General features: G+C 36.9%; 1 protein-coding gene across 3 annotated transcripts in view; it reads left to right on the top strand.

Moving 5' to 3' along the window:
* Positions 1 to 19,760, top strand: part of ASB5 (ankyrin repeat and SOCS box containing 5) — a 95,525-nt gene that overhangs the window by 35,318 nt on the left and 40,447 nt on the right. For all 3 annotated transcript variants that reach the window (XM_030816344.1, XM_030816345.1, XM_030816346.1), the window contains one exon: positions 3,955 to 4,239. In XM_030816344.1, the coding sequence (XP_030672204.1) occupies positions 3,955 to 4,239 (285 nt within the window). The remainder of the gene's footprint in view (positions 1 to 3,954; positions 4,240 to 19,760) is intronic.

Raw genomic sequence — 19,760 nt, 5'->3', positions numbered from 1 at the left:
TTAGAGCCTTTAGATGTCTACCAGAGAATTAAAAATTACATTTTTTTTAAAGGGCTGGGCACAGTGGCTCATGCCTGTAGTCCCAGCTACTACAGTGGCTGAGGTGGGAAGACTGCTTGAGCCTGGGAGGTCGAGGCTGCAGTGAGCTGTCATCATGACACTGCACTCCAGCCTGGGTGACAGGGCAAGACCCTGTCTCAAGAAAAAAAAAAAAAAGGTCATCGAAGGTGGGTCACTATATTTCCCTTCTGTTAAGATTTAGCAACCGGAAAGCACTAAAAACAGGCAATTTTTATTATATCCCATTGATATTTTCAATCTAATAGCTTGGATCAATACTGTAGCTAAGTCAAAACAGTGTAGCCCCATAATCTCTAGACGTGAAATTCCCTCTTTTATGAGAATTTAAAGGCTAATCTGGTTATATTTGAAAGTCATTTTCCTATTCAACTTCTGAGTGACATGAAACTAAGTCCCTAAAACACAGCAACAATTCATGTAGTACCCTGGGACACTGAAGGAGAAGAGTGAGCAAGAGACTTGAAAGGAGGAAGGTGGGGAGTCCTAGGGGTCGGCTGTACAGTCTCTCCTCTGATACCTGCATGGAGGTGAGAAAAAGAGGCAGTACCTAGAAAGGTGACAGCAGGAGGAAAGCCAGGGAGCCTTTCTTCTTCGGGAGTTGCTGTAAGGATCATCCCCTGAACACTGATGTCCTGATTCCCACTCCATTATTTTATTAAAATACTGAGTTGGAGGTCATCAGTGAACTTCTTCCAGCCAGACTCAATATCCTTTCCTTTATCCTCATCCTGTTATTAGGTTGGTGAAAAAGTAACTGCGATTTTTGCCATTAAAAGCAATTGCAAAAACCACAATTACTTTTACACCAACCTAATAGTTCTTAATCATTGGACCCTACCTGGAACAGTGAGTGTTTTTTAATGTACTAACTCTCGACTACCTTACTTGGCTTTCCCTCTGTTGTTTTAGTGGAAGCCACTCACCAACACTTAGCTTTGAATAGTCCAACAGTATTAGCCCCTCTTTCTTTATTCCCGCTTAGTAAGTGCACACAAAGTTCCTCTTATTTAATCATTGTAGCATGTATGCAGCTTCCTGGAGTAATTTAGGTTCCTGATTACATATAATCTTGTATGATCTCTTCTGTGTGTGTCGGGGGGTGGGAGAAGTATGTGTACGTGTCTGTGAATCTGTGTGACTGTGTCTCAATCTCTGTATGTATGAGTCGTGTTTGCTCAATCAGATTGTAAGTGCCTAAAAATAGAAAATTTTAGAGGCAACTTGAGCATGTATTTTAGTTAGAACTATGTTCAAATAGTGCTGTTCTTTATAATTAACTTTTATAGGTTTCTAAAGCTCTCTGAGCCTAACTTTTCTCATTTTCAAAATGTGAATAATAATATTCACCCCCCTAAAATGAAATAAATAAATATATGCATGTAGCATCCAGTATACCCTCAATAAAGGATTTTTCCTGTTTTAACTTTTCTCACAACACTCACTCTAGTACTTTAATGTTGAGTTCAGTTTCAACACTTTAGTTTGACTGATTGATCGAAGCTAACAAGATTAGGAAAGTTGAGATGAACTGAGCTAATCAACTAGACCTTGCTACCACAGTCTCTCAACATGGTATATTAGAAAAACATTTATCTCAGTAAGTCACTTCAATGACTAATCAATATTTTATTTTCCTGAGGAAATGAAAATGCCGGGAAAATAGATGCACAATACTTTTAATGTGGTTATGTGTCTTTTAAATATTAGCAGAGTTGTTCATAGTGTTATTTGGAAGGGTTTATAATATGAAAAATACAGCATCTAATTTCCACTTGAAGAATTCATATGCTATGAGTTATTTTATTTGGGATTAATTTTTATTTAGTAATTAACAGACTCAGAGATGGTGAAATTTGCTGAGGGAAAGTATACCAACAGAACATACAAATGGGAATCAAGTAATTCATAAAAACAAAATCTGATGTCTTGACATAAAATCCTAAATATTATACTGTAGTTTTTTGTACTAGTAAAACTAGAAGGATTTCAACTTAATGCACTCGTGATTCCAGCCTTAGTGAAATGAAAATGTTTCTTAACCCCAAAGAATCCAGGCTCCTGATTAGCTCATGTGAAGACAATTATTTATAATAGCACTTACTGGTAAAGAGAAAGGACTGAAACCTTAGATGGGCACTTAGATGTGACTAAGGCGGGTTTTATTTCTGATCCCGGAGCACTGAAGGGGAAGTCTGCAGTGACTCAGAGCACTGTGATGGCCCAGCTGTCCACGGGCATACCTCTCTAGTGTGGAGTCAGGCATCACCGTGCCAGAGGGAGGACTCACCGTAGAAGAATCAGCATGTATTGACTCAGCTGACACAGTCTTACCAGTAGTGAAAGAGAGGAACATTTTGTTAATCTTCTATTTGAAGTTAATTTTCACTGATTCCCAAAGCACATATGAAATGGCACAGTGGGTCTAATTAATGTCTGCCTAGCCAGTATTCTGCCTCTGAAAATGATACCAGGGGCCATTTTCATAAGAAGCTTGGTAATTTCTTTCTAATATATAGATCTAATTGTTATTATTATTTTTTTCTGAGAGCCATTCATTCACTGGGGAAAGAAGCAGCCTGCTTTATTTGACATATTTATTTTACAGCCATTTCTCCTGTGTTGGAGTGTGTCAGGTAAATCTGTCCAATCAGTTAAGATACTCAGCATAAAATGGATACACCGAGGGAGAGAAGCACACAACACTGACTAGTGTGACCAGTCATAGGCATGCTCCTTATTCCAAGAATGGCCACTTCTATTTTCTTATGTTTGTTGTTTGTTATTTTGGAACTTCTCAAATGAATTAGGAAGCAAATACCACAATCAACAGGCCCCAAACCCAGTCATAGAAATTTGTAACTAAGCTCCCTGTAAGAAATAATATTTTGTATTTTGGCATATCATTTTTGGCTTAAATGCCAAAAGATGGCTGCTCTATGTCATTTTCTTAATAATTTATTCTATTTCTCTTTTAAAATATAACTAGCCTAAGGATACCTATATATAGATGCATTTCATTAATGAATAAAACATATTGGGGTTAACAAAGATTATAGGCCTAAAAAGTATATTGTTTTCCTTGGTTTTGGACAGTCTTGATGAAATGCGTATGTTTACTTGATAATTCTTTTGGATATGTCTTTTCTGATGCCTCCCTCCCAGGATTACATGCTTCCTCTTTGTGCTCCCTTAATACCTGTTTTTACCGTGTTTATATTTACCTGATTTCTTTTCCATTTCCTCCACTAGACTCTAAGTTCCTTGTGGCAGGGACCATTCTACTTGTCTTTGTCTCTTCAAAATCTAGCAAAGGGTTTGACACATACCAAGTTCTTGAAAAGTGTCCATTGGATGAAGGAACCGTGTTAAGTTATTAATCTGTGATGTTCCAGTGTAATGACTTGTAAGAAAAATTTTTTTTCTAAATCAGTAAAAGTAACATAATTGGTTAATTTGATGAGTAGTCATTAAGATACAAGCCATGGACTGTGTACTGATTTAGCTCATGGTCTACAAATAGTACAGTGCCGTTTTAAAGCCTTAAATGATAGACAACTTTACTTGATGTTATGAATATCATTTACATTAACAATGAGAGCCCCATAAACTGTCTTCAAATTGCTCTTGATAACTAAATATATAAAATGGAAAGGATATGCATATATATTTCAATATCTGGATTTTGAAATTTGGAGCGCAGAGGTGGAGTGTCATTTTATATTGAGAATGGAAAGTCAGGAGACTTGCGACACGTGATGCAATTGCTTCCATGGAATATTTTCAGACCAATAGGAGTTTGCGAAGAACTTTTATGGAGTGTATAAATATTTTGAGCTGTAGGCATCATTACCAGCTGATATTTTCTTTCCTCAGGACCAGCTGTTCAGGAGCGTCCCGGACGAGAGCCAGGCACATTTGAGACTTGGAACCAACTAAAGACCGCCGCAGATTCTTCTGCAGCAATGTCGGTGTTAGAAGAAAATCGGCCGTTTGCTCAACAGTTATCCAATGTCTACTTTACAATACTTTCACTGTTCTGTTTTAAGCTCTTTGTGAAAATCAGCCTTGCCATCCTCAGTCATTTCTACATCGTGAAAGGCAACCGCAAGGAAGCGGCAAGGATAGCAGCTGAATTTTATGGAGTAACCCAAGGACAAGGTATGTTTATGATAATCCTCTCTTGTTTCAAATGGAGTTTAACTTTCATCTGATCCACAATTAACATGTTTCCTTTTTAGACTGCTTCAAGGTAAATATTTTATAAACTTTTGTTAAGGGAAATACTTGTAACTCACTTCATGGCTTTATAAAAAGGAAAATTACTTTTTTAATGTAAATGTTTGGGTTAAAATCAAGGTATCATTGCAAAAGAGATTAAGGGAGGCATACTATATATATAATAGGAATATACATATAGAATAGAAATATATATATTCCTATTAAGAAACATTTTAAAAAGTTAAACATTTGATTTGCCAAGTCATAATATTAGAGATTAGTTTTAGAAGTAATTGACTGCACTTCAGTCGTCCTCTAATGTGCACCTGGATTATATAATTTTAAATCAAATCTTTAGTTATATGTAAAATAATTGTTATTAAAAAGAGGGGATTTCAAGATTTAGTTTCTCACAACTTTAATAAGATAACCATTTGACTCTAAAATAAAGCACACACAAAAAGAAGATTGACGGCATGTGTTTTTCTGATGGAATTGTTGCTCAGCTCAGTTTGTAAAAAATTGATTATAAAAGGATAGAAACATAATTAATAAATTTTATATGTGTGCAGCCAAGTGCATCCATGTTCTTTAGAAGAAATTGTCGTATGAAACCAAATGAGAAACAATATTACCCATAGACTTCAAAAGGTTGTAAAACCATTTAGGTTCTATTGGATCGGTACTCTAAAAAATAAAAATGACTCATATGTCAGGCTTTAAAGTGCCATTTTTAAATTCTCATAGTCTTCAGATTCATTTCTGATTTGAAAATCAATAGGCATGCATGAATATTTATAGCCCAAATACCTCCAAAACAAATTGTCAGCATTGAAATTTACTATCACACAATTTAAACATGTAAACTTGAAAGAAAAATCACTTAGAGTAGCACGCTTGCCTTCTTAAAATCCATGTTCCTACATTTTTCAATGTGGGATGCGACTCATTTTAAAATCTAGGTTACTCTATTGGTACATGGAAAGTTGAGTGAAGGTGGAAAATCTTTTTTAGTGTGTGAGGTAGATAATGAGTACATTTTTCCTGAAGAAGACTGTAATTTTGCAACATGAGGAATTGATGTTCTCATTCAAAATGAGGAAAATTTAAATGTTCATAAGAATCTCTTACAGGGAAGATAAAATTTCAAGAAAATAGGCAGTATTTAACCCTTTACCTACCACCTCTGCCTTAGAACAGAAAGAACTATATTTTATGCATTTATGGAGACTGGAGCGCACATTATCGCCCAGGCTGGGGTGTAGTGGAGTGTAGTGGCTCAATTCTCACTGCATCCTTGAACTCCTAGGCTCAAGGAATCATCCTGCTTAGCCTCCTAAGTAGCTAGGACACACAACCATGCCTGGCTAATTTTATTCTTTGTAGAGACAGAGTCTCAACATTGTCTGCCTAAGGTGGTCTCAAACTCCTGGGCTCAAGCGATCCTCCTGCCTCAGCCTCCGAAAGCTCTGGAATTACAGGTGGGAGCCTCCGTGCCAGGCCTGAACTGTATTGAAATGTGACATATACACTATGTGATTCATCTGTACGTAAAAAATTTAGTTGGCAAATGGAATATTTGTGTACAAAACAGCAAATATAGAAAACTAAATTTTAAAACAAAAGCCATATTTGCAGATATACGAGTAAACAGCTTACATGATCATAAAGTGGTAAAATTTACCCTCATGGGCAGCCTGTAGCACATTACTTCATAATCAGATCTTGTCTATGTGTTATGAGAATTGCTTTACATTAACACATGAAATATTGCCTAAACAGAAGAAACTTTTTTGTGGGTTGAAAAGCGTTTTAGAGGAGGCCATGGAAGCTCCTTTTTGTACATATTTTCAAATAAAAAGAAACACTCATCCCCTCATTAGACTGATCTTAGTGTGCTTACTTTGGGAAATCATGGGAATATATGCAATGGTTTCCACGTTCCCATATACTTTTAGGATTCTATTTTAAAATAAATTAGAACTCTAGGATTTTTTGTCTCAAGAAGGAAAGAAAAAAGGAAATCAGTATCAATTAATAGGAAACACTTTTCCTGGAAATATAAAATGGAGGCAAAGTTTTTAAAAATTTTGTTTTGTGTTATTTTTAATGTTAGATGTATTTAACAAAAATTTCCCCTCTAATATCATGCATTAATCTGTATATGAAACAATAGAATATAGTATTATAATTTTTATTCAATGTAAGCATAATTTGTTTCCAATTTTATTTTAACATTAAGAGAGCAAATCAGGTACCTTATAAAACTCTTTCTTAATCTTCTACTTCTGAGCATTCATTCTTTCTTGCCCAGGAAAATTATTACTTTCTACATTTTAACATAGCTTTTTCTTTTATTTACTGTAAGTAAACTATTTTTTTATTTTGTTTGGGTCTTTATAAGTCACTAATTAGGCTTAATTATCTCTGTTTAATCCAGCAATTTCCTCCTTCCTGGGAGAGATTATCACCTTCATTCCACTTTGAATTGGGTTTCTCATTCCTACTTTCAAGGCTTAGCCAGACTGCTCCCCAACATTTCTGATGTGGAGTTGCTAAATTCCATGAAATAAGAGATGGTGTGTATTATTTTCATGTCTTTCGTAATCACCGAAGACCCTGTTGACAACATGCTGGATGCCCTCCCCATGAGCAGTAGTACTTTGGTGTGAAATAAAAGGAACTGTTAAATTTCTTAGATATTATTGCAAACCAGCTGATTGTATTAGACAAATTATCTGTTGTTTTTTTTAAAGCTCTTTCCTATCAAGCTTGAGACCAAGGTATGATTACCCATGAGAATGCTGAAAAGCTAAATGGTATCTAAAAATAGCTTAAGATATTTCCTTCTAGATCCTTTTGCTATTTCATTAAACTTTACAAATCTATCTTTTCATCTCTAAAGAATTTTATCACCCTCATCATCATACCGCAGGGGCCTATTCTTTGCTTTGCTTTTTCGTATAACTACCTCCTGTATCATCCTTGCTGCTAAGATTACAATCTTTATTTATCAGAGGCCTAGTCTATTCTTGAAGCTAACTCTTTACTTTGAAACTGACAGGGAGACTACCAGGCTTTCAAGGCTGTACTGAAATATTACACAATATACAGAGAGAATGAGGATGTGGAGAAATGTATTAATTTGGTGAAATCATACCAAAGGCCTAGAAGAAGCCATAAACTTCTTGACTCCCAAAGATACTTCAAGAGGCAGCTCTTCTCTTCCGTTAAGGGCAATACTTTTCAAGTTCTGTGTTAGACTCTGAAGAAGTTTAGCAGTTTTTGCTACAAATGGACAGGACAAGTTCTAAGCATTGATTTTTTGAGCACCCTTGATATCAAGACCCTGAGGATATGGTATACATAAAAGGCAAAATGTATTGTTCTCATCCTTAAGTTTATATTCGAATTGAGGAGATAGGCTATCTACAGATAATAGTCACTTTCCAGAACACTGACTGCCAAATGACTCTAAAGAATGAATGGGTCATTTTCTAATCTGTACTTTCAGAGATATCTTCAAAGAGGAGGCAGATCTTGAGGTGACTCCAGGAATGAGCAAGGCATGGATTTATGGGTGCACATGGACTGTTGGGAGTCAGTAGATTTGGCTGGAGTGGAGAGTTCATGCAGTAGAAAGTAATAATAAGTTGGGCCCAGTTGTGAAGGAATTTGAATGCCATGCTAAACAATTCATACTTAACTTTGAAGGCAGTAGGAGTCATTGAAAGTTTTTGGTATGAAAGAAGGTGGGAAAATAAAAAAGGGTATGTATGAAACCATAATGTAAAGTAGATTTATATAGTAATATTCTTTGGAGTCGGATGAGACAGATTTGAAATAAGTTGACCAGTTAGGACCTTGCCATGAGGAGATGAGGACCTAGACTAGTTTGGTAATAGTGGTAGGGACAGAAAACATAGAATGACAACAAAAAAGAAAGAAAAAGAAAAGAAAGGCTGGGCGTGGTGGCTCATGCCTGCAATCCCAGCACTATGGGAGGCCGAGGCGGGCGGATCACGAGGTCAGGAGATCAAGACCATCCTGGCTAACGCGGTGAAACCCTGTCTCTACTAAAAATACAAAAAAATTAGCCAGGCGTGGTGGTGGGTGCCTGTAGTCCCAGCTAATCAGGAGGCTGAGGCAGGAGAATGGTGTGAACCTGGGAGGCAGAGCTTGCAGTGAGCCGAGATTGTGCCACTGCACTCCAGCCTGGGTGACAGAGCAAGACTCTGTCTCAAAAAAAAAAAAAAAAAAAAAAAGAAAGAAAAAGAAAAGAAAGAAAGAATCTGATGATGCCTGTAAATAGCATTCAAATAGTCTTTAAATTGGCAGAAAGAGAAAATGTTACCTTAGAGTAACATTTTAACATATTACTTTTTTCATTTTAACATAGCTTTTTCTCCCAGAGTTAGATATTAACATGTCAATCAGAAGATTGATTAGCCACACAGGTCAAGTCTGCAGCCTCCAGCCAACGCCACCCCTTGAAAGTGGACCCTTAGAGCTTGTTGAGTCTGGTAGGTTACATACCTATCCCTACTGGGAAATATCAAGGTAAATCAGGAAGTAATAGAGTTAGAATCTGAATTCTAGTCTTGCATTTGATTTATTTAATGTATTCTTTTCATTCCAATTTATATTTTTAAGCACCAAGCCTTCTGATTATGACTTGGCTCCCATCTCGATCTGCCCACAGAAAGAAAATGTGCCAGCTTGCCCTCAGGACTGTTTTAGTCCATCTGGCATTTATAGGTCTTATTGCAAATTCATATATTTGCATCTTGATATCAATCAACAGTATTTTGTGTTTGTTGAGTTGTAAGTCCACTTCTGAGATGTAAATTTGCTCCAGCTTTGCTGACAGATTTCTGAGCCTGCAAGGCCATGGACCAAATTTCGGATTGTGGAAAATTCATCAAGATAATGTGCCTCTGTGAGGCTGCTTGAGAAACAATCTGGTGACACTCAAGCTCTTCAGGCGCTCCTTTCACGGTTGAGATTTTATGTAGAATACACAATGTATGTAGAATCATCGTATAGAATATTTATGCTTGTGATTTTGTAAGTTTTGTTTTAGGGTTGCCATTAATTATGCAATTATTTTTTGCCAAGTCTGTGGTAGACACTTGGAAATAGGACATAGTATAAATGTGTGACCTTAAGCTGAATGGCAGGTGAACTTGGCATTTTGGAGAATAGTGTAACCTGGATAGGAAAAGCAGCTAGAATTTGATGTAATATCTTTTTTTCTCCATTAATAAATTCCATCCTAGGTTTAAAACCAACTTTAGGAATTTAGCTTTACAGCCAATGCTAGCAATAGAAGCAGTAGTTATTCTTTATACCTGTTTCTGAGGAGCAAGTTGTTTCATGTGACTTTTGGTGCTGCTGGTTACCTGTGCATGAGATTAGTTATCTTAGGGACATTCTGAGAATCTTAGCAAAGAATCTGTAGCAAATCTGTAGGATGACTTCTTAATAATATCTTTATTATATAAAGGTAAATATTCTCAATATGTCAAAGTTTTTGGACACATTTTCTATACGTAGGTGGAACAACTCCACAGAAGAATAACTGGAATCAATATAACTGCTCTTGTATGACAAAATACATGACATTATACTCAAAAGTGCTACTAATTTTTTTCCGAAGTAGTTTTAACTTTGTCCAAGCTCTACTTTTTCAGAAATGCCTGAACACTTTTGTGGAAGAAACCATTATAATCCTGCAAATTAAAAATGAAATCTGGGAACAAAGTTCCAAGTTTAGAAAAGACTTTGTCAAATTTTACTGTATTAATGCTTTTCCTCTCCTTCTGTTTCTTATTCATTTCGTATTGCTATAAAGGAATAGCTGGGGCTGGGGAAAGAAAACAGGTTTATTTAGCTCATGATTCTGGTGGCTGCTGAGGTCCTCAGGCTGTTTCCACTCATGACTAAAGGGAAGGGAAGCCAGCATGTGCAGAGATCACATGGTAAGAGAGGACTCAAGAGAGAGAGTGGGGGCAGGTGTGTGTGCTTTTCAGCAACCAGAACTCTCAGAAACTAACAGAGTGATAACTCACTCAGCATCAAGGGAGGGAGGGCAAGCATTAATCCGTCCATGAGGGATCCGTCCCCATAACCCAAACACCTTCCATTAGACTATACACCTCCAACATTGAGGATCAAATTTCCACATGAGGTTTGGAGGGGAGAAAATATCCAAACCATAGCATTTAATAACTTTATATTGGGAGAAATGCATAAATTTTTTAAGTTAAAAAATTGACATAGGTGGTGATAGTTTAGGAGGGATCAGTTTTCTTAGGAATATTCTTATATCTTTTGTTCATCTCTTCCTTCCTTTAATCATTCAATTACTTGCTCATTTATTACTTACAACATAATGTACTTGTGCAACACTTATTTATATATTTACCAGGTCAAAGACATTGTGCTAGGCCCTAAGGATAAACTATAGAAACTAACCACTGTCTTTCCCAACAAGGTACACAGTTTAGCAGAAGACAGATAGATAAGCAAGTAATTTTAAAACATGGAAAATGCTATTTTACAAGATTAAAGAAGGTGGTATGAGAAGGTGCTATACAGAGAAATGTAGGTAGAGCTAAGAATAGTTCTGCCTAGGATAGGCCAGTTACACAGAAGCTGTACTAACAATATACACATTCTCTCACACAACTAAGCATGCATCCTTATTCACAATGCTCAAAAACTTCCCAATTCCCCACCTTCACTTCCTACCAACTTTTTCGCTTCTCAATTTGTTATTTCTGACTCATATATCTCTCACCTAAAGCTTTATCTTAGGCTCAGAGTTCTGTTGTTAAAATAATTTATTTTTAGGAAGGACACAAGTATGCTTTGTGAAAAATGAAAAATATTTGGATTTCAAAATGGATTTTGTGTACTTTGATAGGGGACGTTGATATTGTCAACGTTTTAAAATTTTTTACATAGTAAAGATAGTAAAGGAATTAAAACTGGGTCTTAACTTTCTGCTTCTCAATTTACTATCTCTTTTAGAAGACAGTGAATTATTAAAATAAGCTGTTTTTCTTATTCATTGCCATAACTGGTATAGCTTTGAATGTAGCTTAGTTGAATAAATACTGGGATATCTACTCTCTTCCTGGCACAATGTTGTATACTACATGCACATATACCAATATATCTATAATATATATAGTATTTAATAACTATAATATGTAATACATAACTAATATATAATAAATATAAAATGCATACTATATCATGTATATAATTTCTATATTATATATATGTATATGTTTGCCGTGTGTGATATATGATTAAAAGCAGAAGACTTGGATGAGCGGAGCCAAACATTGCAGAAGTGAGACAACCTAAACATCAAGCATGTAGAAAATCATATGGCGCTAAAAGGAAAACAGTCAAGTTTTGCAATTGATGTTCTCCTCTAAGTCAGAAAGGGAAGAGATTGAGGTCATCTGAGACTGTAAGTACTTCATAAATAAAGCAGAGCTTAAGGCAGAAATCCAAAGGCAGAACATATTTGGTTATGTAGATGTGGAGATGAAACCAAGCTAAATATAAAGAAAAAAACAGGAAAAGTTTAGAATGTGGAGCCAAACAAGCCTGTGTCATCTGGAGCAAAGGTGGAAGTATAAATGTTAGGGATGAAGAAACATAAGTTGAGTGGTTGATGCTAATGGGAAAAATAAACACAACATTTTGAATCATACATCTAAAAGTCAGAATTTCTAGTAAGAACTTTCTAATGCCTTTACAGGATTCAGCATATGAAAAAGGGTCGCTAGCTAATGACGGAAATAATTACCACCATAAATATTTTACAAAATACTTGGTATAATGACTTAATATGTCATTATGTGTGTTTCATGAAGTACATCTCAGAGAAGATGGAATACGTCCCCAACACTGACTCAGCACTGCACATCCTCAGAGTGGTTCCATGGTAATTCTGTGGATTTGGGCAACAGTTTTAGCAATTAAGCCCATTTTCGAAACTGCAGAGGAGAGAAGAACAATTATCCCCAGTGACAGATGAACCATGCCATTAAAAGCAGGTGAAGTATTTGGAACACCTCTTCCTCCAAAGCCACCCTCAAATAATTTTTAAAAATTGAAAGCAAGCATTTGCTTACAAGTGGTGTGGAACTTTTCGCATTTCTTGCCGGCGCGGTGGCTCATGCCTGTAATCCCAGCACTTTGGGAGGCTGAGGTGCGTGAATCACGAGGTCAGGAGATTGAGCCCATCCTGGCCAACAAGGTGAAACCCCGTCTCTACTGAAAATACAAGAATTAGCTGGGGGTTGCGACACGTGCCTGTAATCCCAGCTACTCGGGAGGCTGAGGAAAGAGAATCCTTGAACCTGGGAGGCGGAAGTTGCCGTGAGCCGAGATTGCGCCACTGAACTCTAGCCTGGCAACAGAGCTAGACTCCATCTCAAAAAAAAAACAAACAACAAACAACAACAACAACAAAACAAAGCATTATCAGCTGCATAGGGAACAAGTCATTTATTCCTTCCAGCCTTCCCTCAGCAATGCTACAAAGCAGACCATTGGCTTTTTAGACTGGAAATGCCCAAAGAATATCTTGGCAGGGAGGGAGAGGCTTAAGGAGTATCATAAATTGTTAAATTAATACTGAAAGAATCTTCCAGGTGGTCTGTGATTAAACAAGTCCACTCTGTGAAATTTAGGTTAAAGGTGGACATATATTAGATGATTTTTTTCTCAATCCTTATTCTACAATTCCTCATTGGTTACCATGGAAGAGGATTTTAAAAATCTGTCGTACAGATTTAAGATAGATTAATATCCCATATTTAAGGTAGATTTAAGATTTTTCTAGAAGGCCATCAGGGGCTGAGAAGCTAGGGTGGTGTGAGGGGACAAGATCCCCATGGGTCCCCTTCCCCCTTTTGAACAGAACAACTCTACTTTCATAAATCTTCCTAAGTTGGGCTTTAAAATAGTAATAATTTTTTTCTTCAAAGAAAGGGATAAAATAATATTTAAAACTAGACTGTCCCAGTTTATGGAAAATATTATTTGTTACACATATCTTTACAGAGCCTAACCATCTGATAATATGAGTCATAACTGAATATCCTTTCAAAATTCTTTCCTAGGGATTAGATGAGCAGCAAACATTTGGGGCCTGTCAGGCATGTACACAACTATGTGAAATGGCAGGAAGGCATCCTCTCTCTATCAGGGCAGCTAAAATTTCCATGCCACCAGTACCCACTGGTGGAGTAGAAACCTTCAGAAATACACATACTCTTTCCAGAAGGCTTGTGGTCTTAAACTACGGGTAGAGTACAAACAAACTGAAATTTAACACCAAAATGCCATTCATGTTTTTAAATAGAAGCACTGGCTCACCTCAACTGTCAAGTGTGCAGTGTGATTTAAATGAAAGCTGACAATGATAAAATTTAAGTTAAGGCCCATCCACTGGAAATCTGCTCTTCACCATCATAATGCCGCAAAGTCCCTTGTTAGTGAATTGAATCAGGTAAGGCTGCCAAAGTGAGAAAGGAAGCAATCCTTCTTCTAAAGCAGTCTCAAGACTTCTTCTAAAGCAGACTCAACGCATACAAGAGCTGTTAAATAATGACCGTGGAAACAGTGGCGACTTTGGTAGTGACTCAACCCCTCAGTAGCAACCAAATATATCTTTGATTAGCCACTAAGGCGATTTATGTGCACTTTTTTCCAAATTCGACTTCATTCACTAGAGAAATGGTGTTTCCATCATTCATCAAGTAAAAGTAATAGTTCATTTTCAGAATGAAATGATGCACCTAATGAATTCTTGAATTTGGAAGTTTTGTGTCTTACTTCCATCTTGACCTGTGATCTAGAATCATGAATTTGGAAAAGGAAAAAGTGCTAATTCTTTAGAGCTCAAATACACAGGTCGCCGATCTGTTGCATCCAGGAAAGAATAAATACTTCATTGTAACTCCAAGAACTAAAAGAAAAGGAGTAAAATGAAAATGTAAGCATCTCTCTCCTTCTCTCTCTCTCCCACCCACCATAGTTATGCTGAAAATGCTCAAGTAGAATCTAGTATAGGGGCTAAGTTTTCTGGCTACTTACCATTACTCAAATAAACCAACAAAACAAGACTGGCTCTGGTTGGAGAAAAAAAACCTTGACTGAACATTAAGTCCCAAAACAATAGTTGCATATCTAATTGGTGTGACATTCTAAGAGTGTGAAAAGAAATCTGTTTAAGTAAGCTTAGTATTTGGAGTCTATTGAAACTGATGATAATATTTTTTTGAAAAAGCATTTTTATTTTTATTTATGAAACTTAATTGAATTCAGTGATTGAGATTTTGTAGGTTTAAAGCTCCATTTTAGAAAGCATGTACAAAATGACTACAAACCTGGTTCTATAGCATTATAATGAATATTCTATTACTTTTGAAAGACATTGTTTTTAAGTAGAAGAAAAAAAACTATGTACTTTATAATTAACCTAAGGCTCATGAGACAAACCTGTGATTCTTGCCAAATACTTGACTAGAGACTGAATTTTAATGGGCTACAAGAAAAGTAGATCAGTCAAAACTGCTTTTATTATGGAGAAGAAAATTTCAATTTCCTAGACGAAAGTCACTTGGTCCTTGAAGTAACTCTCAATGGCATGCAGGAAAAACACTGCCTTGGATATTGAAGAAAGTCAGCAAATGGTTGTAGAATGAATAAAAGACCTTAAAAAGAAGAGAAAATTGAGGTTAAAAACCCGTTGCATATTGCACAGTGTTTGACCCAGACATAAATTGTTCTGTCATGGTTGTAGCATTTTCTAGCTGTGTGATCTCAGGAAAGTTGCTTAATGTCTGTAGATCTCAGTTTAATGGAGGTATTGATACTACTTGAGAGGATTCGTAGAACTCTTACATGAGATATAATTTATTACCTTCATCACTTACCACAGTGTCTGATGTAAAGTCAACACTGTATAGATGTTAGCTTTCTATATCATACTTTTTTAAAAAATTCAAAAGCAGGATAGAATTGCCTATAATTTAGTAACACAGGAAAGCGTCAGTAGGAAAAGATAGTAACGTAACATTCTAATAAATTAACTATGTTTGCCAAACAGTTGCAACAAGCACATAATATAATACCAGGACCTGTCTACTAAGCAGGTGTTCTACCCCAGAATCGTATTAGCTCTTTGGTTAGCTCGTTTCAGAGGTCAGCTTGATTTATCTGCCAATGTAACGATTCACTGAAGCCCTAAAGAGCTTAGTAAGTTGTCAGTTTTTTTGGGTAGTAACTAGAAGCAGCAGAATTCCAACCCAGATTCCTCTTCCACTCCATGGTCTTTCTCACCGAATAAACACGGGGTGAGTGGCAAAATCAAGGCGTTGTGTCCATGAGGTCTCTGTGCCATCCATGTGCCTTGTTGACTGGCCCTTTCTATATAAAAGGAAAGATATTGGAGAACTATAACTATTTTAAAAGACAGAAAATACAAAGCTTGCCAAAAATAAGCCATTTATTTTATGCCTTTAAGACTCAAGGTATGTTTTTGCAGGTACTCCCTCTGATACAAAGGAAAGTAAGACATTCTGAGCTGTTCCATAGGATTGGAGCAAAGTAATGCAGAGTTTGGCTAGTGTGACCAGGACCTAGGCAGAATGTTAAGGTTGGGAAGGCTAGTTCAGAGTTGGGAGTTTTAAAATTACTTGCAGAAATTTCTTCTACAATCTTATTCTGTCCAAGAAACTTTTCTTGACAGAAATTCTTCAAACAGAAATGTTTTCCTGGGCACACTTGGTCAAATACCTGGTCATGGCTGTCCTGTGGGAAAGCCTGGGTTGCTCTGAAAGAACTCTTTGATGAGTTATATAACAGCATGCAGCAATGGCAAGCCTTGGCAAATTCTTGGCTCTCCCTTATAGTCAGTGCCATAGAAAGAGTCAAAGCTGCTTAACCTCCAGCACACAACAAAGCACCAGATAGTAACGTCCTTTGCTAGACCATCCTTCTTAAAAGCCTCTTGTCTTTTTATTTTATTTTCTCATAATCCCTGGCAGCTGATAGCGAAAGACAAAATCTAATGACAACATTCACAACAAAGAACTAATCAGCTAGTTCAGGGATTTGGCTTTTTTCCTTTATTTTCTCCGCTCCTGTCTGCCAGCTGGTCTCTTCAGGAAGTGACCAAAACATAGTTTTTCTTTTCTTTTTCTCTTGGAGTGCAGTGGTGCTATCTTGGCTCACTGCAACCTCTGCCTCAGGCTCAAGCAATCCTCCTGCCTCAGCCCCCATGTAGCTGGGACTACAGGTGCAAGAAACCATGCCCAGCTGATTTTTGTAGTTTTTGTAGAGACGGGGTTTCACCACGTTGCCCAGGCTGGTCTCAGACTCCCGAAGTCAAGCCTTCCACCTGCTTCGGCCTCCCTAAGTGCTAGGATTACAGGCATGAGCCACCACGCCTGGCAAAACATAGTTTTCCTTGTCATATCTTACAGAAAGTTTTTTTCCTTATGAGAAAAAAGAAAAACAAACCATTTAAAAATAAGCAGAGTATATTTGGAAATAAAGATATGGAATTATCTCATAGAATCATTGAAAGACCTCAAACTTGAATTCATATTTTGAATTATCTGGAGCCTTATGCACAGGTTTAGAAAGTATCGATCCTAAAACTGAGCTTTCCAGGAACCCATGCCCCTTTACCAGGCCACTGCAAAGCCTGTCTGAGGGTGGCTAAGCCTCCAATGAGAAAATAATAAAACACAAAGAATGATTTTTGTATTCTCTCTTCACTATGAGACCATTATACCATAAATGTTAATAATAGGGAACAAAATTATAATAAAAACAGTGGGAAAATTAATGCTCTTAGTTGCAAGATCTGAGATGCTAGCTTTCTCCTATGTGATGTAGGCAGGTGTGAATCTCAGCCTCAAGTCAGAAATGAGTTTTTACTACTCAAAGCTTGGCAGGAATATGATGAAGGACAAAGAACTCTCTCAGAATGGAATATCTTATGGTGAACTGCAAACTTGAGAGTAACGTTTTTGAATAACACAGCCATATATGACAGCCCCTAAAAGTTTTAGGACATAGCTCAGTCTTGCTAGTCTCTAATAGACTTTTAAGGAATAATGCTAATAATACAATAATGACCTTTTGTTCTCTGAGATTATAGAAATCCAGTTCTGTGTGATAATACCAGAATAGTAGTATTCTAACATAATGGGTATTTTTCTTTCTTTTTAAAAATAATTTCAACCTTCATTTTAGATTCAGGGGATACAGGTTTTTTACCTGGGTATGTTGTATGATGCTGAGGTTTGGGTTACAATTGATCTCATCACCCAGGAACTGAGCATAATACCCAGTAGTTAGTTTTTCAACCCATACCCCCATCTCTGCCTCCCTCTCTAGTAGTCCCCAGTGTCTACTGCTGCCATCTTTATGTCCATGAGTACACATTGTTTAGCTCCCACTTATAAGTGACAACATGCAGCATTTAGTTTTCTGTTCCTGCATTCAGTTGCTTAGGATAATGGCTTCCAGCTGCATCCATGTTGCTGCAAAGGACATGATTTTGTTCTTTTTATGGCTGTGTAGTATTCCATGGTGTGTATATACCATATACTCTTTATCCAATCCACTATTGATGGGCATCTAGGTTGAATCTACATATTTACTCTTGTGAATAGTGCTGTGATGAATATACAAGTGCATGTGCCTTTTTGTTAGAACAGTTTCTTTTAGGTATATACCCAGTAATGGGATTGCTAGGTTGAATGGTAGTTCAACTCTTAGTTCTTTGAGAAATCTCCGAACTGCTTTCCACAGCAGCTGAATTAATTTACATTCCCACCAACGTTGTATGACCATTGCCATTTCTCCACAGCTTCCTCAGCATCTGTTGTTTTTTGACTTTTTAATAACTGTTCTGACCTATGTGAGATGGTATCTCATTGTGGTTTTTTGTTTGTTTGTTGGTTGGTTGGTTGGTTTTGGAGATGGAGTCTTGCTCTGCCACCCAGGCTGGAGTGCAGTAGCGCAATCTTGGCTCACTGCAACCTCCACCTACTGGGTTCAAGTGATTCTCCTGCCTCAACCTCCTGAGTAGCTGGGATTACAGGTGTGCGCCACTATGCCTGGCTAATTTTTGTATTTTTAGTAGAGACGGACTTTCACCATGTTGGTCAGGCTGGTCTCAAATGCCTGACCTCGTGATCCACCCGCCTCAGCCTCCTGAAGTGCTGGGATTACAGGCATGAGCCACCGCACCTGGCCCTCATTGTGGTTTTGATTTGCATTTCTCCAATGATTAGTGATGTAGAGCATTTTTTCATATATTTGTTGGTCATTTGTATGTCTTCTTTTGGAAGTGTTTGTTCATGTCTTTTGCCCATTTTCTAATGGGGTTATTTGTTTTTTGCTTGTTAAATTAAGTTCCTTATAGATTCTGGACATTAGACCTTTTTGTTAGATGCAAAGTTTGTGAATGTCTTCTTCCATTCTGTAGGTCACTTGTTTACTCCATTAATAGTTTCTTCTTCTGTGCAAAACTTTAATTAGGTTCCATTTGTCATTTTTTTTTTTTTGCAATTGCTTTTGAGGGCTTAGTCATAAATTCTTTCACAAGGCTGATGTCCAGAATGGTGTTTCCTAGGTTTTATTCTAGGATTCTTGTAGTTTGAGGATCTACATTTAAATATTTAATCTATTTTGAATTAATTTTTGTATGTGGTGTAAGGAAGGGGTCCAGTTTCATTTTCTGCATATAGCTAGCCAGCTATTCCAGAATCATTTATTGAATAGGGAGTCCTTTCCCCATTGTTATTTTTGTCAACTTTGTTGAAGATCAGAGGGCCGTAGGTCTGCAGCATTTCTGCACTATCTATTCTGTTCCATTGGTCTATGTATTTGTTTTTGCACCACTACCATGCTGTTTCAGTTACTGTAGCCTTAGCGTATAGTTTGGATTCTGGTAATGTGATGCCTCTGGCTTTGTTCTTTTTGCTTAGGATTGTTGTGGCTATTCAGGCTCTTTTTTGGTTCCATAGTTCCATCTTACTTTTATAATAGGTTTTTCTAGTTCTGTGAAAAATGATGTTCCTGGTTTGGTAGAAGTAACACTGAATCTATAAACTTCTTTGGGCAGTGTGGCCATTTTAACGATACTGATTTTTCCAATCCACGAGCATGGGATTTTTTTGTCTGGATCATCTATGATGACTTTCACAGTGTTTTGTGGTTCTCCTCATAGAGATCTTTCACCCTCTGGGTTAGACACATTCATAGGTATTTTGTTGTTGTTGTTGCAGCTATTGTAAATGTAAAATGCAAGCTATTGTAAATCAAGATTGTGTTCTTGATTGGGCTCTCAGCTTCAGTGTTATTGGTGTATAGAAATGCTGCTGATTTTTGTACATTAATTTTGTATCCTG

The sequence above is a fragment of the Nomascus leucogenys genome, chromosome 7b, assembly GCF_006542625.1.
Source record: "Nomascus leucogenys isolate Asia chromosome 7b, Asia_NLE_v1, whole genome shotgun sequence".
Lineage (NCBI taxonomy): Eukaryota > Metazoa > Chordata > Mammalia > Primates > Hylobatidae > Nomascus > Nomascus leucogenys.
The sequence above is the reverse complement of the archived record's forward strand: the minus strand, read 5'-3'. Positions and strand labels throughout refer to the sequence as shown.